A 17,025-nucleotide genomic window follows, 5' to 3' on the forward strand; every position below is an offset into this window, starting at 1 on the left:
TCAGTGTTTTACTGTTTGTGGAGCAGACTTAAGTTAATAAGTGCATTGCTATTTCCGATAGGTTGACATGCGGTCTTGAATTATTTCTCAATACAACCTCACCTCATACATTGGGATAATTTTATGCAGCATATGAATCTATGGAAGACTTAATTCATGGAGTATCAATTACTGGTCACACATGTTCGTACTGCATTTCAGCAGTTGGTTCGATTCTGCTAGCACCCTAGAAATGAGATGTCCTTTCCAGATCTATTCTATTCTTGGTATCTAGAGCACACTAATACCCAGAAAGGTAGGTCCTCTTTTTGAGCCCAGCATTATGAGATGACACTATGCGTAGACAAAAAATACTCCAGTAAAGCCCACTGCAATTCAAAACAAACTGTTTCTAGCCACCGCCATACACTCCACCTCATTTTGTAGATGAACGAGTGCCTCCTTACCCCTCCGAGCAGCCATGAAGGTGACATGTCCTGCCCTTGAATCTCATTCTGTGGGTCCTGCTCCCACCTTATTCAGTACATGGACTACCAGTGCATGGGCTGCTTCCATCCTTCTGGATGTTGTCTTTTAATTGGGCAAGCTAGATCCTGCTCTGTGGTCTCAGTCCTTCAATTGATGTATTGACTCCTGCCCTCCAGTTGATGTTCTGTTACTGGGTAGCTAGGATCCTGCTCTCACCTCTCATTCTGAATGTTATTTAACAGAGGACCAGTTGGCTCTTGCCATTCAGGTGTCATCGGAGCTGTGTCCTTTGGCCTGTAATTTTCCTGCTTTAGAGCAAGCATATTCAGATATTTCAAAGCTGCATTTTTGGGTACAGCTGAATATTCTTATGTATTGTCAAATATGTAAGAAATTGAACATATATGTTAACTCCTAAGCTGGCTTGTGAGTGAAGAAGAGCTATGGCTAAATACTGGCTTCCTTTGATATTTGTGAGACCCTCTTGTTTTCTCCTCTTTCTCTTTTTCATGCTTCCTTCTGGAATTCACCAGCCGAGATGGTCAGGCTTGCAGCAGGTAGGGATGTAGAGAATTGCCTGCAATGCGTGCACACATCAGAATAAATATTCCAATTGCATGTGAATACATCAGCGTCTTAAGTTTTCGCTGTTCTAGTTCTTGAATTATTCTAGTTGTAGAGTACAGTGTGAAGTAAGGGTGCTGTGTGTCCATGTGTGCCATATGTTTTCTTCTCATACTTAATCTCTAGCTTTACCTCACGACACCCATACACTGCTGCCCTAACTTTATTTAATGGTAATCAATAAATGAACCACTGAAAAAGTATCCGGCTCGTGCCTGTGGAGTACTAAAAAGTTTAATTAAGCAAACCGGGGTAAACCATCGGTTTATAAAATATCTTCAACAATTGAAGTATTGATACAAGCTGTCAGGAGTTAGTTTTCTTCTGAATTTATATTTTAAAGTGGTCTTGCGTTCTACAGTAGCTCAAAAATATGCACTCATGTAAGTAGCCAGCGTTTTACTATGGACAAGTAGTGTTTTCCCTCCATATTGCAGTAAGGAAAAATGTTGCCACTCTCTTAACCCGTAACTCAAATTCTGTAGGGAGGGATCAGCAAATGAAAAAGGCAATGAGCTACATGTGGTTGCCATCTGCTTGCAGTGAAGAAGACCTATAATCTCTGGCCAGAAAAGCAACAATTTGTCTAGCATGGTCAGTGTTTGAGAAATATAGATGCAAATATTGTCAGGCCTGTAGTTGTAGTAACTTGAAATATTTACTCCGCTTAAAAATAATAAGTTCAACGCAATGAAATGGAGATTCCACCCTTTAAAACCCATTTCTTTTTGTTGTTGGGTTGGTCTTTGTTGTCTGTTTTTTATTTTACCTCACAAGCTAGAGAGGTGATTTTGGACTTTTTTCACCAACGTTTGTTGATGCTGGTGCAACAGCTTAGAGATAAACCACAGCTGGTAGGTCTGGCCATTCCCTTTACCCAATTACAGGAAGCTGTGTTTAGTTATCATATTCCATAGAAAATCAGGACGATCAGTAGCCTATGCCCAGGAGCATGAAGCTTTAATATTTAGTTTAATAAATGGAACTGCCATATGGCAATATATTTAACTAAATGGCCTGCTCACAGGAATTACCTCAATGGTGCAATGTCACAACTTAAGAACTATCGAGCTTATTTGCAACCATTTATAGCACACACTTTTAGAAAGCATCATCTCCTCCTTGTATAGACAACTCTGTACCATTCTGAAGAGAGCTGTGTGTCCCTGTTTCATGACTGGGCCATGCCAGCTATCCAAGTACTACACATGATAAAGGGTAGGTAGTACAGTCTACCCCAAAAGTCTGGGTTACACTATTACACTATTAAATGTTTTTCAAGTATGAGTAAAGCTGAGTAAGTAGTTCTGGAAAACAGGAGAAAAGATGTTTGGAACTTACAAATGAATAAAATAAGTGTATTTTCTATTGTTTGCTGTCATATTACAATGCCTTCAAGAATATCTTGGATCGCTGGTGCTTAAAATTATAAATAACTTTCTAATTAAGAAACAGACTGAAGTCTAGTTGAATCGATTGGGAAGTTGGATGTGTTTTTTATGTATTTATCACAAAATAATCTTAACTTCTAGAAATTGGAAGTATGTATCTTTTAATGCACAGACTACATATATAATTGTTTTGAGCATAAATGATCTTACCTATCTCCGCACTGCGCAGCCAGGCACACCGTGGTAAGAATTTCCATTGTCTGATTTTACCAGTTGAAGTCATCTAGTTTACTGGCCGGCAGTCCATGTTGTGTACAAACACAGGTGGTTGGAGCAGAGGCAGGTAAGGGAGGCTTTGGTGCAGACTAAGTCTATTGCTGACCAAGGCCACTAGAAGAAGGCTCTTATGCGGGGGACGGTCTCACTCCAAGTCATTATGGATTACAGTCTAGAGTCCTGAACTTTTCACTAGAAATCATTGTATTCAGGTGTGTTCATCTGATCAGCGCAATGAAAGTATAACAAGATTTCAACACCCAGATTGCATTGGGTTCTCACACAAAAGGATTGCACACAGTGGCCATAATGGCCTATAGGGAGTTAGTCACCTTATAACTAAAGCAGGAGTAGAGGCCAGCTGAGGGTGGCCATGGTGTAGACTGAGCTGCTCCCACTCTTCCCCCCTCAAGGATACAGCCCTACTGGGCATTACTCTACCTCCAAGAAACACACATTCTATGTTCTGAATTGGCAGGCTTACACATCTTCGTTCACAGTGTATATTGCACTGGAAGAGGAGGAAGAAGTGGCTTTCGACACCGATTTAACTATATTTTGTGTGCTGGGCATCTTTGATGCATGAAAGAGGAGGAAGATGTAGAATTACCAATGATAATGATATCATTATTTGAAAATGGGAGGCAGTGGCAGGCGGCCAGACTGTTGTTACCTTGGACGTAGGACCAGCGCTGAGACAGACAATGGGCACATTGGAAATTAGTCATTTTAAAGATTTACACTACTCAGTTGATGAACAAAGAGAAGAGTAACACCAACAGACTTTCGGAGATGAAGACATTGATTAGCAAACCTGCTTAGATGTAGGTCACCTTAATTTAATTGGTTCTGTCTCATGAAATGGGATAAGCGTGTGGAAAGGAAAGGTTATGGGGAAAATTGGTTTAGTTTAAAAAGAGTGGCCAGAGGGTATGGGGCTGGTCATTTTTTAGAACGGAACAAAGACATGAGCAGCTCTTGACATGCATTACCCCTACATTAGGTATGATGGTGAATTATAAGACCTTAGCATATAATATGAGCAGGTTGAATAATCTGGCTAAATAACAGGTGGTCCTGCTGGAGCTTTAGCATAGGAAAATATATGTGGGCTTCATACAAGAGGCGCATCTGGTGGCGGCAGGTGAGAAGTGACTCAAATACAATTTTTCCTATCAAAGTACATAGCCTCGGGAGAGAAAAAGTTGGAGGAAGTGTTGGATTCTTCGTATCAAAGCGATTCTCATACAAGGTGCTACAAATTCTCGATCGTCTCAAGGAGTGGGGTCAGTGTATGTCACAGCAGGAGACACTTATAAATTGGGATTTGTGCAGCTGAAACTCTGTCTGCAACTGTTAGAACGACTTCAAGGTGGTGCCTCGCATTACTTCACCTAACGTGGATATTCCCACTAAGTCCCACCCTCGAAATCCCACTAATGCCACCACCGGGAGGAGATACGCACCATGACACAGCGGGGTCGCCTGAGTCAGGCGACCACGCCAACCCATCTGTTTAACCACAGATCTCCAAAGCCAGATCACTGTGCTGCTGGCAGGGCGTAGAAAGTCCAGGTTCTGTGTGTTGTACAGGAGTTGAAGGAGAGGGGTACCATATGTTCTAGTGCATACGCTGGATCCGCAGGCGAGCTATACCACCACTCATTTACAATCACTAAATGGGAGGCCGCGTAGTAAACATATACGTCCGCAGCTGCTATGCCACCGCAGTATGTCGATTGTGTGCACGTACTCAACACAAACCGTATAGCGCCGCCATTCCAGAGAAATTTATAATGGATGGCGTTGATTTGTGCGAACTAAGTTTGCGGTATAGCTGTAACGCCCTGAACGTCTCAGGATCGTTTAACAGACACGATAATGAGAACGCAACCACTTGTGAAGGTTTAGTTATTTTAATGAAGGCAAAAATAATACAAGGAATAAACAAAGGTTATAGTCACTGGAATCCTCCAGGCTAAGTACGTTACCAGCCCACAGCACGGATGGTCCTAACCGTCCTCTGCATATACGCCGATCCCGGCGTATGCCAACAGAGGGCAGAAATGAAATGGCCGACAATGCCAATCGGTAGGCTGTGAGGGGCACGAAGAGTGTTGGGGAGAATCGAGGAGTCAGGGAAACACCCAGCCGGGGTCTCTACCTGAAGGGAGCAGCCGCTCAACCTCTTCCTCAGACTGCACCGGGACGCGGAGTCACCTCCTGGTGATGCGTCACCGATACCCCAATCACAAGCAAAGAAGACTGAACCGAGAGCAGCCGCTCGATCGATCCCGTGGACTTCCGAGTCTGTAGCGCGGCAAACACCTCCTGGTGTGCGTTACAGCTGGCAGTCCCTGTATCTCTGGTCGGGCTGGGAGTTACGACTCCAACCAGCAAAAGCGCCACTGCGCTTTGACTCAGCCGAGTCAAAAAGCGAAGCTCAATGGTTATCCGGTAGAGCTTCCGGGTCCTTCACAGGTGACGATGGGGCAAGACACGGCCCAGGGAGTAACGACTCGACCTACCTCCGTTCTTGCCTTACTGGAGCACCACTCCGGAACACTGCTCTTCACTAAGCAGGTACGTCGGTGTAAACACAATATCCGACAGCGTTGTACCTCCCGGTTCCTCCCTTTATAGGGCGTGTTTTCCTTGAGTTATGTAACAGCTCTCCTGTTTACATAAGGGCGTGTTTTCCTTGAGTTATGTAACAGCTCTCCTGTTTACATAAGGGCGTGTTTTCCTTGAGTTATGTAACAGCTCTCCTGTTTACATAAGGGCGTGTTTTCCTTGAGTTATGTAACAGCTCTCCTGTTTACATAACCTCTCAACCGCTAAGCATCCTGGGAGATGTAGTCCGTTTTCGCTGGTTACCGTTTTCCTCCCCTCGCATGACAGGAATTCTTGACAGTACATCCTCCCTCTCAGCGGCTCCCCACGGGTCCAGCGCTGGCAGGAAAACGCCGATGGAACAAGGAGACCAAGCGCGGAGCATGAACCCCTTCAGCCGGTTCCCATGACTGCTCCTCCGGGCCATAGCCTTTCCACGCAACCAGGTACCACAGCTTCCCCCTGCGCCATTTGGACGCCCGTATGCCCGACACTTCATACTCCACCTCTGACTCCACGCATACCGGCCTGGGTGTCCCAGACGGCTTGGAGGGTGCTGGTTTGAGCAATGATACATGAAAGACAGGGTGTATCCGCAATGACTGGGGCAAGCACACCTTCACGTTCACGGGACCCATACACTTGGTAATTCGATAGGGGCCCATGTACTTGGGATGGAACACACTGTTCTTTCGAAACCTCATGTTTCTTGTGGATATCCAGACGTAGTCTCCAGTGCGGTACAGTGGCCCGGGCCTTCTCTTCCTGTCTGCCGCAGCCTTGTATCTTCTCTTGGCCTCTATTAGGACAGCCCTTGAGCGCATCAACGTGTCTTTTATGTGTGCCACCCTGTCCGCTGTGGCGGGAATCCTGTCCTCTCTGAACGGATGTAGAAATGGCAAGAACCTGGGATGTTGGCCATAGTTGCTATAGAACGTAGATGACTGTGTGGAGCTGTGAGTGGCGTTGTTATAGGCTATCTCTGCAACCCATAGCAAGTCGACCCATTCTTCCCTGCCCTGGTCCACAAAACATCGCAGATACTGTTTGAGCGTTTGGTTCAGGCGCTCGGTTTGGCCGTCCGTTTGAGGGTGGTAGCTGGTGGACAGGGCGGTCTTAACATGCAGCGCAGTGCACCAAGTCTTCCAGAATTGCGCAGTAAACTGCGACCCCCGGTCCGACACGATCACCCCAGGTAATCCATGCAGTCGTACCACATTCTTTAGGAGTAGTGACGCCAATTCCCCGGCCGTAGGGACTCTCTTGCAGGGGATGAAGTGCCCCATTTTCGTCAAGTAATCCACCACCACCAGTATTGCCGTCATCCCCTGGTCTACCGGTAGGCCCACCACGAAGTCCAGAGATATGCTATCCCATGGTCTATCCGGGGTCGGAAGTGGATGTAAGAGCCCTTGGGTTCGGCCATGGTCGGCCTTCATGGTAGCACACGTAGGACACTCCTGTCCCCACCTCCTGACATCCACTCTCATGGTTGGCCACCAGAAATGCCGTCCCATGCTAGCCACCGTTTTTTCAAAGCCCAAATGACCTGCGCATGGAGAGTCATGGCACCAGATGAATGCTTGTTTCCTTAGCCTAGGCGTGGGTATCAATAGGCACCTGCCCTTCAGGGGTATCCCGTCCTTCAGCTGCCATTCTCTGTGACTGAGGAGCCACCTCCGCCATGCGAATGACCTGATCCCTCTCTTTATTCCCCTCAGGAAAGTATCCGGTTGGATAACCCCCAATACCATCCTCGGGGAAATGATGGAATGCTCGGTCGCAGGCAATGGTTCCTTAACTGCAGATTGACGGGATAGGGCGTCCGCCTTCCGGTTTTCCGTCCCCGGCCGATATGTGATGCGGAAGTTGAACCCCGCAAAGAAGATCATCCACCGCAGCTGTCTGGGAGAAAGGTGTCTTGTGGCCGTCATGAACTGTAGGTTCCGATGGTCCGTGTACACCGATACCACATGTCTTGCCCCCATCAACCAATGCCTCCATTCGGTGAAGGCGTCCTTGATTGCGAGAAGCTCCTTCTCCGCAATATGGTAGTTGCGTTCGGCGTCGTTGAGTTTGCGGGACATGTACGCAACGGGATGAAGCACCCCTGTGTCGTGGTTGCGTTGGGACAAGATAGCCCCCAGCGCCACATCCGATGCGTCCGCTTCCACCACGTAGGGGAGATCCGGATCGGGGTGAGCCAACACCGGCGCCTTACCAAAGGCGCTTTTCAGGGCCTCAAAGGCTGTGTTCGCTTCAGGGGACCAGACAAACTCCTTGGACTTCCTCAGTAGCTGTGTGATTGGGGCCACCAATCCTGAAAATCCATCTATAAACCGCCTGTAAAAGTTGGCGAAGCCAATGAAACTTTGGACGTCCTTCACGCTTTGGGGCACCGGCCATTCTTTCACCGCCTTGATCTTTCGTTCTGCCATCTCCTGTCCCTCTGGACTCAGCATCACTCCGAGGAATTCCACGGATGTGACGTGGAAGTCACACTTGCTGAGTTTACAAAACAGCATGTTTTCCCTCAGCTTTTGGAGCACAGCTTTGACGTGGTGTACGTGCTCCTCCACACTGGACGAATAGATGAGGATGTCGTCGATATATACGACCACGTAGATATCCAACTCCTCTCTGAATACCTCATTCAAAAAGTACTGAAAGGCTGCCGGGGCGTTGCACAGACCGAACGGCATGACGAGGTACTCAAAAAGGCCGAACCTGGTCTTAAAGGCGGTCTTCCACTCGTCTCCGTCCCTCATGCGCACCAGATGGTATGCCCCTTTCAAATCCAACTTGGTGTAGATACGAGCTTTCTTGACCTGTTCCAGAAGTACACTGATGAGAGGCAAGGGGTACCGATTCTTTACGGTTATCGCATTCAATGCCCTAAAGTCCACACAGGCTCTCAGCTCCCCATTAGCCTTCGGGATGAAGAAGAGTGGCGAGGCGGCCGGAGACTTGGACGGGCGGATGAATCCTAGCTTGAGGAGTTTATCCAGGTACCCCCGGAGATGCACGTTTTCAGGCTCCGTCAGGGCATACAGCCTGCCGCTGGGAACGCTGGCCCCTGGCACCAGGTCGATCTGGCAGTCAAACTGTCTATGTGGTGGTAGCACTTCCGCCTTCACCTCATCAAATACATCCTCAAAACTGTGATAAGCCTGGGGGAGAGCCACATCTTTTTCTGCCGCTGTAGCCACCGTCTGACTCCCGCTCTCATCTGCGTCAAGGGATTCCGTTCTTATTCCACAATGCAGGATGCAATACGGTGACTTCAGTTCGATGCGATGTGTTGGCCAATCCACAGAGGGGTTGTGTTTCTGTAGCCACGGCAATCCCAATATGACGCCATATTGGGGCGCTCGGATGATGTTAAAATCGATTTGTTCCAAATTGTTCCTCCCACATCTCATCGGAAGGACCCCCGTGTACTGCCCGATGGGCCCCGTCACCAATCGCCTTCCGTCTACAGCATAGACGTCTTCGGGTACAGCTTTGGGAAGAAGCACTAGCCCTAGCCTGCATGCCTCGTTGTGGTCCATAAACATGCCAGTGGCCCCTGAATCCACCATGGCCACAACGGGTATCCACTGGTCATGCACTCCCACGTGCACCGTGAGAAACAGGTGTCGTTGTCCCTTAGTGACCGAGTTGGAAAGTGAAGGGATGGATGAGTGACTCCGAGATGCCCCTTCTTTGGTCTGGGAGTCCTCTAGTTTTCCGCCGGTACGTCCACCACGGCTGTTACCGACCGGTTGGCCCGATAACGTGACGTCTTCGGTTTGGCAGGGCATTCACGTACGTAGTGGCCTTTTTTGCCACAATATAGGCACAATCCTTGTTTACGGCGTGACTCTTTCTCCGTGGCTGTGAGGCTCGCTCGTATTGCGCCGATGTCCATGGGTTCTCCCTTGGATGCGGTGGCAGTTTCAGGACTTCCCACTGTCACATAGGATGGAAGGGATTTTCCTTTTCTCCCATGATCCCCCTTTCTTTCACTTAGCCTATGTTCCAGCCGTAATACCAGGTTGATAAGGCCCTCACATGTCTTGGGTTGTGGGTCAATATGAGCCACGGCGTCCTTGAGCTCCTCGCACAGCCCGTGATGGAAGAGCGCCGTCTGTTTAGCAACAGGCCACTTGGTTTCCGCAACCAGCCTTCGGAACGCGTTGAGATACTGCACCAGGTCGTTGGATCCCTGTCTCAACTCAAGCATTTCACGGTCCGCCGTGTACGAGTCAGCCCTTCTGTCGAAGACCTTTAGGAATTCCTCGCGAAAAGCACCCCAATCACATAAGATGGGGTCGTCCCTGCTGTCCAGAGGTACGGCCCATTGTGCCGCGTTTCCAGCCAAATAGGATATAAGGAAAGCCACACGAGCCTGACTCGTGGGGAACGCCCTTGGTTTGCACGATAAATGTAGCGCCACTTGTGTGAGGAATACCTGCACTGTGTTAGGATCCCCACTGTACCTCTCTGGTGTTGCCAAGGGGACGGCTACCGGCATTTCCACTACTACCGCAGGGGTCTGGTTCGTGAGGGATGTGCTTAGACAGTCCTAATGGCTGGAGGCTGTCTCAGCAAACAGTGCTCATTCTAATCACATAAGATTTTTTTCATTATCTGTTGGTCATGGAACCCGTTGCAACTTAAAAGGTGAGATGTACTCGTCCCTGACCTAGATGCTAGGTGGCTACGTCTACAGTGCTTAAACTGAACTCCTCAGGTTTGTAAAGTGTTCACATCCCTTGCGCAATCCTGCCATCTAGTGTTGGGCTCATATTATTGCACGTTGGTTTTGGGTGTCTCCAGGCTTTACTAAAATTGATATTGGATTTATATAGCTCTTAATACCCCGATGAGGCTTTGAAGCGCTTTAGGCTGAGTAGCACACTGCTCTGCAACCTCATAGTTCGCGTTTAGTCTAGTGATTAGGCGACCAGTCATGGACTGTGAAGGCAACCATTCCCTACATTTGCTCCAGTTCTTTGTGTGGTACATTAATGAGTTGGATGTGATAATTCGTAGTGGGTATGTGACAGGCTAACAGACGATGGAATGGATAGTTATATTGTTAGGTAGCAGGTATACAGTTGCAAAGAAAGAGAGCTTAAGGCGGACATGCATGCCTTAATACTTTAGACAAACGCAGAAGGTGGCAGGGAAAGAGTGTTATTCAAAAGAAACAAAGGAGGAACATTTTTAAAGTATAAATAAAGTTTCATTTATTTATGCAGGCTTTTGGAATATAATCGGTGGAGTTTTTTGAGATGGCATGCAATCGCTGGGCGTAAACCACTTGCTGGGAGACTTAAGTGCAATTTTAAATTCTGCTGTGAAGGAATCTGGCTTTTAGTAGTCCATCACCATTAAGAAAGTTAAGGTTTAAAACTGTTCTAGACGTTCAATGTTTTTGTCTAGCCTTTGTGTACATCGCTCTACTGTATACAATGCAATCAATACTTGTAAATCCAGAGAGGGCCCTTGGGTGCACCTACTACAGAAATGCATTCAATATTATGAGGTAATGTTACACTATATATAAACTACACATAGAAGCATGTTAAACAATTAAGCACCCCCTACTTAAAATATAATAAGGCAGTTGATAAAGTTATCATAGCAGTTATCATTAGTAGAGTCAGTGTATGTTTATCTGACCCATTCAGCTGTCAGTAAATACAGGCCAGATTTGTTACCTGCCTGAATCGCACCAGGCCCCACAGAACAGACACCACAATCTGTGGAATGGATGTGTCTGATATCACTGTGACCCTCCATTATCATTGTTGTCTCGTTGTGAATGATGCATTGCTATATCCCAATACATCTGGACAAAAATTACTCTTTCTCCTGCTGTTGCTCCAAAGAAAGGCAGAGAGGCACCAAAGATTTAAGTTGAGAATGGCACAGAAGAGCAGAGTAGGATTTCATCACTGGGAACCTGCAACCATCGGTGCCATGAAGGATCTCCACGGCTTCGCCCACAGGCTTGTGATATATGTAAATTAGTTTGGCCACATATAGACACCCTAATTATGAAACAAATACTTTGTTCATATGCTGAAATAAACGCCTTCCTCAGAAACACCAGCATAAGGTCTGTAAGCTCTGTTTGGTGGACATGGCAACCTCAAGGAGCTTTTGAGGATGGATATGGTGTAGAGTTTACCCAGCAAGTAAGAAATGTGGGGTGGAGCGAAAGAGAAGGAGGGAGGGCTTCCTGGTGCTTTTACCTTTATTAATGGGGAAGAAAATGAGCAACATCATTCACCACAACTGCAACTCAAATAAGAATCAACAAAATACAGTCATACAAAGCAGACGTCACATAACAAAAAAGCTGAAAAATCCAATTTAGGGACAAAATTACAGTTACATATCCTGTCCCCTACCCTTCCATGCTAAGATGAGGGTCACGTCGACCCCATGTCCACAACATTTTCATGGCACTTAGTATGTCCTATCCAGAAAGCCATAAGAAAGTTTGCAGCGCCAAAATCATGGATCCTGTTTGTGCTTTTTCTCAAAATTCTTAAGGCAACCTGGTGCCTCCTAGTACCTAAATTCTTACAGATGGGAACACTCCACTTAGCCCGGAGCCTACTACGCTGAGGGCAGAAAAATAATATATATTCCAACGTTTCTTCCCACCTCCCGGGCACTGATTGTCTCCCTCCTTCTCAACAAGTCATTTTGAAATACAAGTTTTTACCGGGAGGATGCAGTTTCTGAACTGCAAATATAGTTTGCATATATTACTCACAATAAAGGGAAGGGGGAGAAGGTACAAACCCTACCTCAACCTCCTCAATAATTATGTATACCACACAAAACAGGAGGTAGGGTGAAAGAACGGCTTTAATCCACTAGCAATTGCTGAATGTTTTTAAGAAAGCACACATGTTTTTTGAAAACTGCCCTCACCCACAACAAGTTGTGGCATGCTTCATCATCGGGCTGCTACTAACGCCTCTGCGCAAACCAACGCTAGAGGCGGAGCAATAGGGAGGGGTAGACAGTACAACAATGATACAAACAAAAACAAAAGAAGGCTGGATCTTTAAGTGCAGAAAAGATGAATCTTAAAACTGACCCAGGGATATCTCTCTAATAATTTTATTCCTGGATTCCCCTGTCAGATTAAAAAGGTATATATATGTGAAAAGACTATATACCCAAATGGATGGTGGTGGAGTGAGTTAATTAGGTGCTCACCACCCCTCCATTCTGCATAGCAGTCGACATGTTTCTGCCGGTTCAAAAAACGAAATCTCCGGCATTCCTCAGGACAAATTTGATCCACATGCCCTTTTGCCAAACCCCTGTTTTTTCCCACTGTTGTGGGTTATACTCCACCTGTCAGTCTGGAGTTCCTCTTATAACTTACTCCTTCAGAGAGTAGGAACTGAAAGAAAAAAATACGGAAGTAACTTCCACATAAAACAGAAATAAAATAAAATCTTAATCACGTGTGCTCTCAGACAAACAACAGAAATTGCCAATCACCCATTTGGTGTAGCCAGAATTCTAGTCTATGTGGTATTAAATCTACCATCATAGTGTAACAGGCAAACAATAGCCCTCACAGTGGTATCTTAGATGCACACTCATTTTTGTGCTCAATACCCATTCAAATAAAATTCCTTGTATATATAATTTCTGTGCATCACACACAAGGAGAAACATGCCGAAACACATGTGATAAAACATCTCTCATCACCCCCACATGTATTCTAAGGGTATTCAGGTATTACTACCCTCATTTTAGAAAGAAGATCTTAAATATATTCATCTGGGATCATGCGATATACAGATATTCCCATAGCTTACCAGAGTTTATTAGGCAATTTGCTTAAAAAGGCACTGGAGAAGAGAGCGACCCTCTGTAGTCAAACACTGCGGGAGGGAGACACAAAGTGTATTCAATTCCTCGACTTGTGATTCATACCGGTTAGCATACACCTACACACGATATTTCACTCGTGTTTCAAAATTCCCTCAATGTCGTGTATATGCCAAACCTCATATCTTGTTTTTTATTTGGAATATGCAACATTACCCTTTTTCCAAATCCCGTTGGGGCCCCGATGACTTTTATGTGTCCGGGTAAACATATATCTCTATCCCCCTCACACACACACACATATAGTACAGGGGCAGAACTTCACTCTCCTTAATGAGGCCTCTATGTTACTCCCGCATACTCGAGTGCAGAGATAGTATCCTCTAGTAACTCCGGCATAGATGTAGTCAGCCCCCCTCCATTATTGGCCAAATATCCCTCTTACTTCGTCAAGAGTGGTGCGCTGCCTCCTGATTCAGTCTCTCCTGGTGCCGTGTAGACTGCCTGGATATCGTGCCCTCCGTATTTACACTTCCGCTATCGATTCACGTGATGCGTGCGAGTGACGATGCACGCAACACGTGACCTAGCGGCGGAGCGCGCAATCAGCAGTGGGACTATACCTCTAACCTCCCTAGTATGAACCAATATGGCGGAACTAGTCTTTAAGTATAAAACGACCTCTTATCACGGAGTGAAAAAAGAAGAGAACTTTGCATATGGAAGTAAGCTCATAAGTCATGGATCCTATCAAGGCACATATCACCTCAGAAAATAGACCAATATCCTTGCTAGTATGATCAAATGTATTTTCAAAATGCCTTAATGTGTGTAAACCTATTGTCACAGGATGTTAATTTGAACAACAGCAGCCACACCCCCAGGGATGTGCTCATTAATCAAATTATTAATTTCAGGGACAGTCTTGCCAGGACCTCGACTCACACATTATTTGATGGGATATTTTTTAATTTTTAATGATGTTAGTTCTTCTATTCAATCAAAAAAGGCCCTCACCTACTATTTCTGTACATCCTCACCAACATGTTCTCTACTCCATAGGTTCACCCAATGCCTCATTTCCTGATCCTGGGTTATTTCCTCCCTAGGGTGGACCACGGTATATCGTCATTAAGTCCCGTTTCATGACTTCTAGTACGATATACCCACTTCTGCTCCCGTAAAAAGAGGACTTGTGTATACTTAGAAATGGCACCCAGGAGGTCCATCACTATAGGCCGAAGAGCCAAAACAGGGAACCTTTCAGGGAGGAAACTTTGGTAATTTTGTTCATCATGTAAGCTTTGTTTTACATGAATAATTCAATAATTCTGAATGAGTTTGAAAAGCAGGAGGTCTTCTGAGGATGTGCATGTTCGCAATGTATTTTTTTTAACGACAGTTATTGTTTTAAAGTGAGGAAGTCAGTGGAGAAACCATGTCTGTTTGATGCTTTGCTGGATCATAACTTTTTGAATAGACCATTTATTTTGCTTACTAGCAAGTGGAATTGTCTTTGATTGCAAGACGTTTGATGATTTTTGGTTTAAATGCTATTTTTAATCTTAAAGATATAAGTATAACTTCGGGAAGGATTGGCTTGAAAGCAGAAGCTGCCTCTTTAGATGGGTAGTGGGTTTATTTGGGTATGGATTGAGATGATGAAGTGGTCTATCCTTATTACAGAAGTTGTAGGGTGTGACAATGGAAAGTTATCTAAAACGAGGAACGAGTCTACTGCATGTAGGACCAGGTAGTACTTGGAGGAGGTCACCTGCTTTGGTGTCTTTAATAATGAAGGTAACGAAAGAGTTAATGGGTCAATTTTCTTTTCATGTTCGATCAAGAGCCTGGAGAGGAGGGTACATAAGAAGTCTTTTTACTGCCTGGAGGACAGTAGGTATTTGTGAGAATGAAATGGGGAACTGAGGAGGATGACTTTTGTTATGGGGATTTGGAGCAATGGTACTTTGTAGAGGTTTGAGGAAAGCTCACAAAGTGTTCCCAGGATTTTGTGGCAAGATTGCCTACAGTTTTCTATTTCCTCTCCACTCCTGCAATATTTAAACTGCATATGTGAGGAGCTTGTTTGGAGGTCCTGAGGCATTATGGAATTAGGCTTCAGATATCATAAGGATGTCTAGGTTCTGGTTTAGCAGGAGATTAAGGATGAGAGAACTGGTAGACAACTGTGCTTTTTGGTTAGTTTGTGAAGGCCAGTAGGGTGCAAGGAGGATAGTCTTGGTATTGAGGTTTAGGGAGTGGATGAATTTCAAAACATAATTGTTGTTTCGAATAGCTGGTACACGAAGAGGAACATGCATTCTCCTGCCATCTAGTGTTGGGTCCGGATGTTTGAAGTTTGTTTTTCTTCGAAGAAGTCTTTTCCAGTCACGAGGTAGGTGACTCCTCCTTTCGGTGATAGTGCCCATGGGCATTGACTCCATTGTCCGATTGTTTTTTTCCGCCATCACGTTCGGACGTGAGTCGTTGCGCCCAGATTCGACACCGGATCTTCGGTTTCCCTCGGTGCCCAATACACTCACCCTTGACGGTATTGTTTTCAATCACCTATCCCATTCTCCACGTATCATATATACTTCTAAAAAAACCTCTTTCGATTGGGGAGCTCGTGGAAGGCCTTCAGGCCTAACCGCGTCGGTCCGCCTTGTAGTCGATGGAACGGACTCCATTCAAATTCTGCCATCGGTGCCACGCAAAGTTCCCGCGCACCAATTCACACGAAGTGTGCAACCTGTGCTTGTCTCCGTATCACAGAGAACAGGACTGCCACGTTTGCAAAGCTTTCCACTCCAAGAAGACGCTTCACGACCATTGGGCTCGACGTCTCGACATGTAGAGCCAACACGCAAGCTCCATTCCGGACCTCTTTGGAGAAGATTCAGAACGAGAGGCCGGAGACGTTATGGGAGCTGAGGAAGAACAATATCCCATCGCCATCTCTGACTACGGCTCCAAGGAGGATGACGAGATCCCGCAGGGGCAGCGTACCGTGAGTACAGATACTCCCATGCCCCAAAATCTGCCTCAGCCCAAGAAGAAGGCTCCAGTTCAACCCCCACCTGTGGGCCTCACTCGGTACAGAGAACACGTTTCTGACACCCACCCTCTGGCTCGGCTCCAAAACACACCCAAAAGCCTTCCGGCTCCGACCCGTGGCAACAAGAAGCGGGCTCTGATCCAAAACCTTCTGGATCGAAATCAAAGACCGGCTCCAGCCACCCAACTTCGACACCAAAAACGCTTTCGGTTCCGAAATACTCAGGATCCAAGACCCGGGGCCCAAAACCATTGGCACCGAAAGTTTTGGGACAGAAAGTTTTGGCACCAAAACAACTGGAGGTGCCAGTTCCATCTCAGCAACAACTAGCAAGCGTGATCCAAAACAACAAGAGTTGTACATCCATCCAACTACTAGACATACCTCTAAAAAGTAACACTGCAAAGAAAACCTGAACCAGAGGATGTCTACCATATTCCTTTAAAAAGGAAGAATGTCGGGACTAATCCTTCTCCTCCTCCTCTCCCATCTCCTCCTCCTCCTCCTCAACCTCAACACTTAATGATTTCACCTGAGCACTCCCCACCACACACACCTGAAGATCAGTATGATGAAGATGGGGTTGGGGCAATGTACCATTAGTTCCAGACCCATGGACATGTTATAATACTGACTCATCCATGGGAAATGATCCTGACCTCTACCCTACAAAACCCTCTCGACCGGACGACAGCATAGGCTACATAGAGCTGTTAGGTAGAGCTGCGAACTATCAT

The 17,025-nt window shown here is 46.1% G+C and overlaps 1 protein-coding gene across 3 annotated transcripts in view; it reads left to right on the plus strand.

Moving 5' to 3' along the window:
• SLC38A10 (solute carrier family 38 member 10) overlaps window positions 1-17,025 on the plus strand; it is a 399,402-nt gene that overhangs the window by 352,334 nt on the left and 30,043 nt on the right. For 2 of the 3 annotated variants that reach the window (XM_085617390.1, XM_085617391.1), the window contains exon 15: window positions 1,002-1,025. The exons of the other annotated variant lie outside the window; for it this stretch is intronic. In XM_085617390.1, coding sequence (XP_085473516.1) covers window positions 1,002-1,025 — 24 coding nt within the window. The remainder of the gene's footprint in view (window positions 1-1,001; window positions 1,026-17,025) is intronic. 3 annotated transcript variants of the gene reach the window in all.

The sequence above is a fragment of the Triturus cristatus genome, chromosome 7, assembly GCF_964204655.1.
Source record: "Triturus cristatus chromosome 7, aTriCri1.1, whole genome shotgun sequence".
Classification (NCBI taxonomy): Eukaryota; Metazoa; Chordata; class Amphibia; order Caudata; family Salamandridae; genus Triturus; species Triturus cristatus.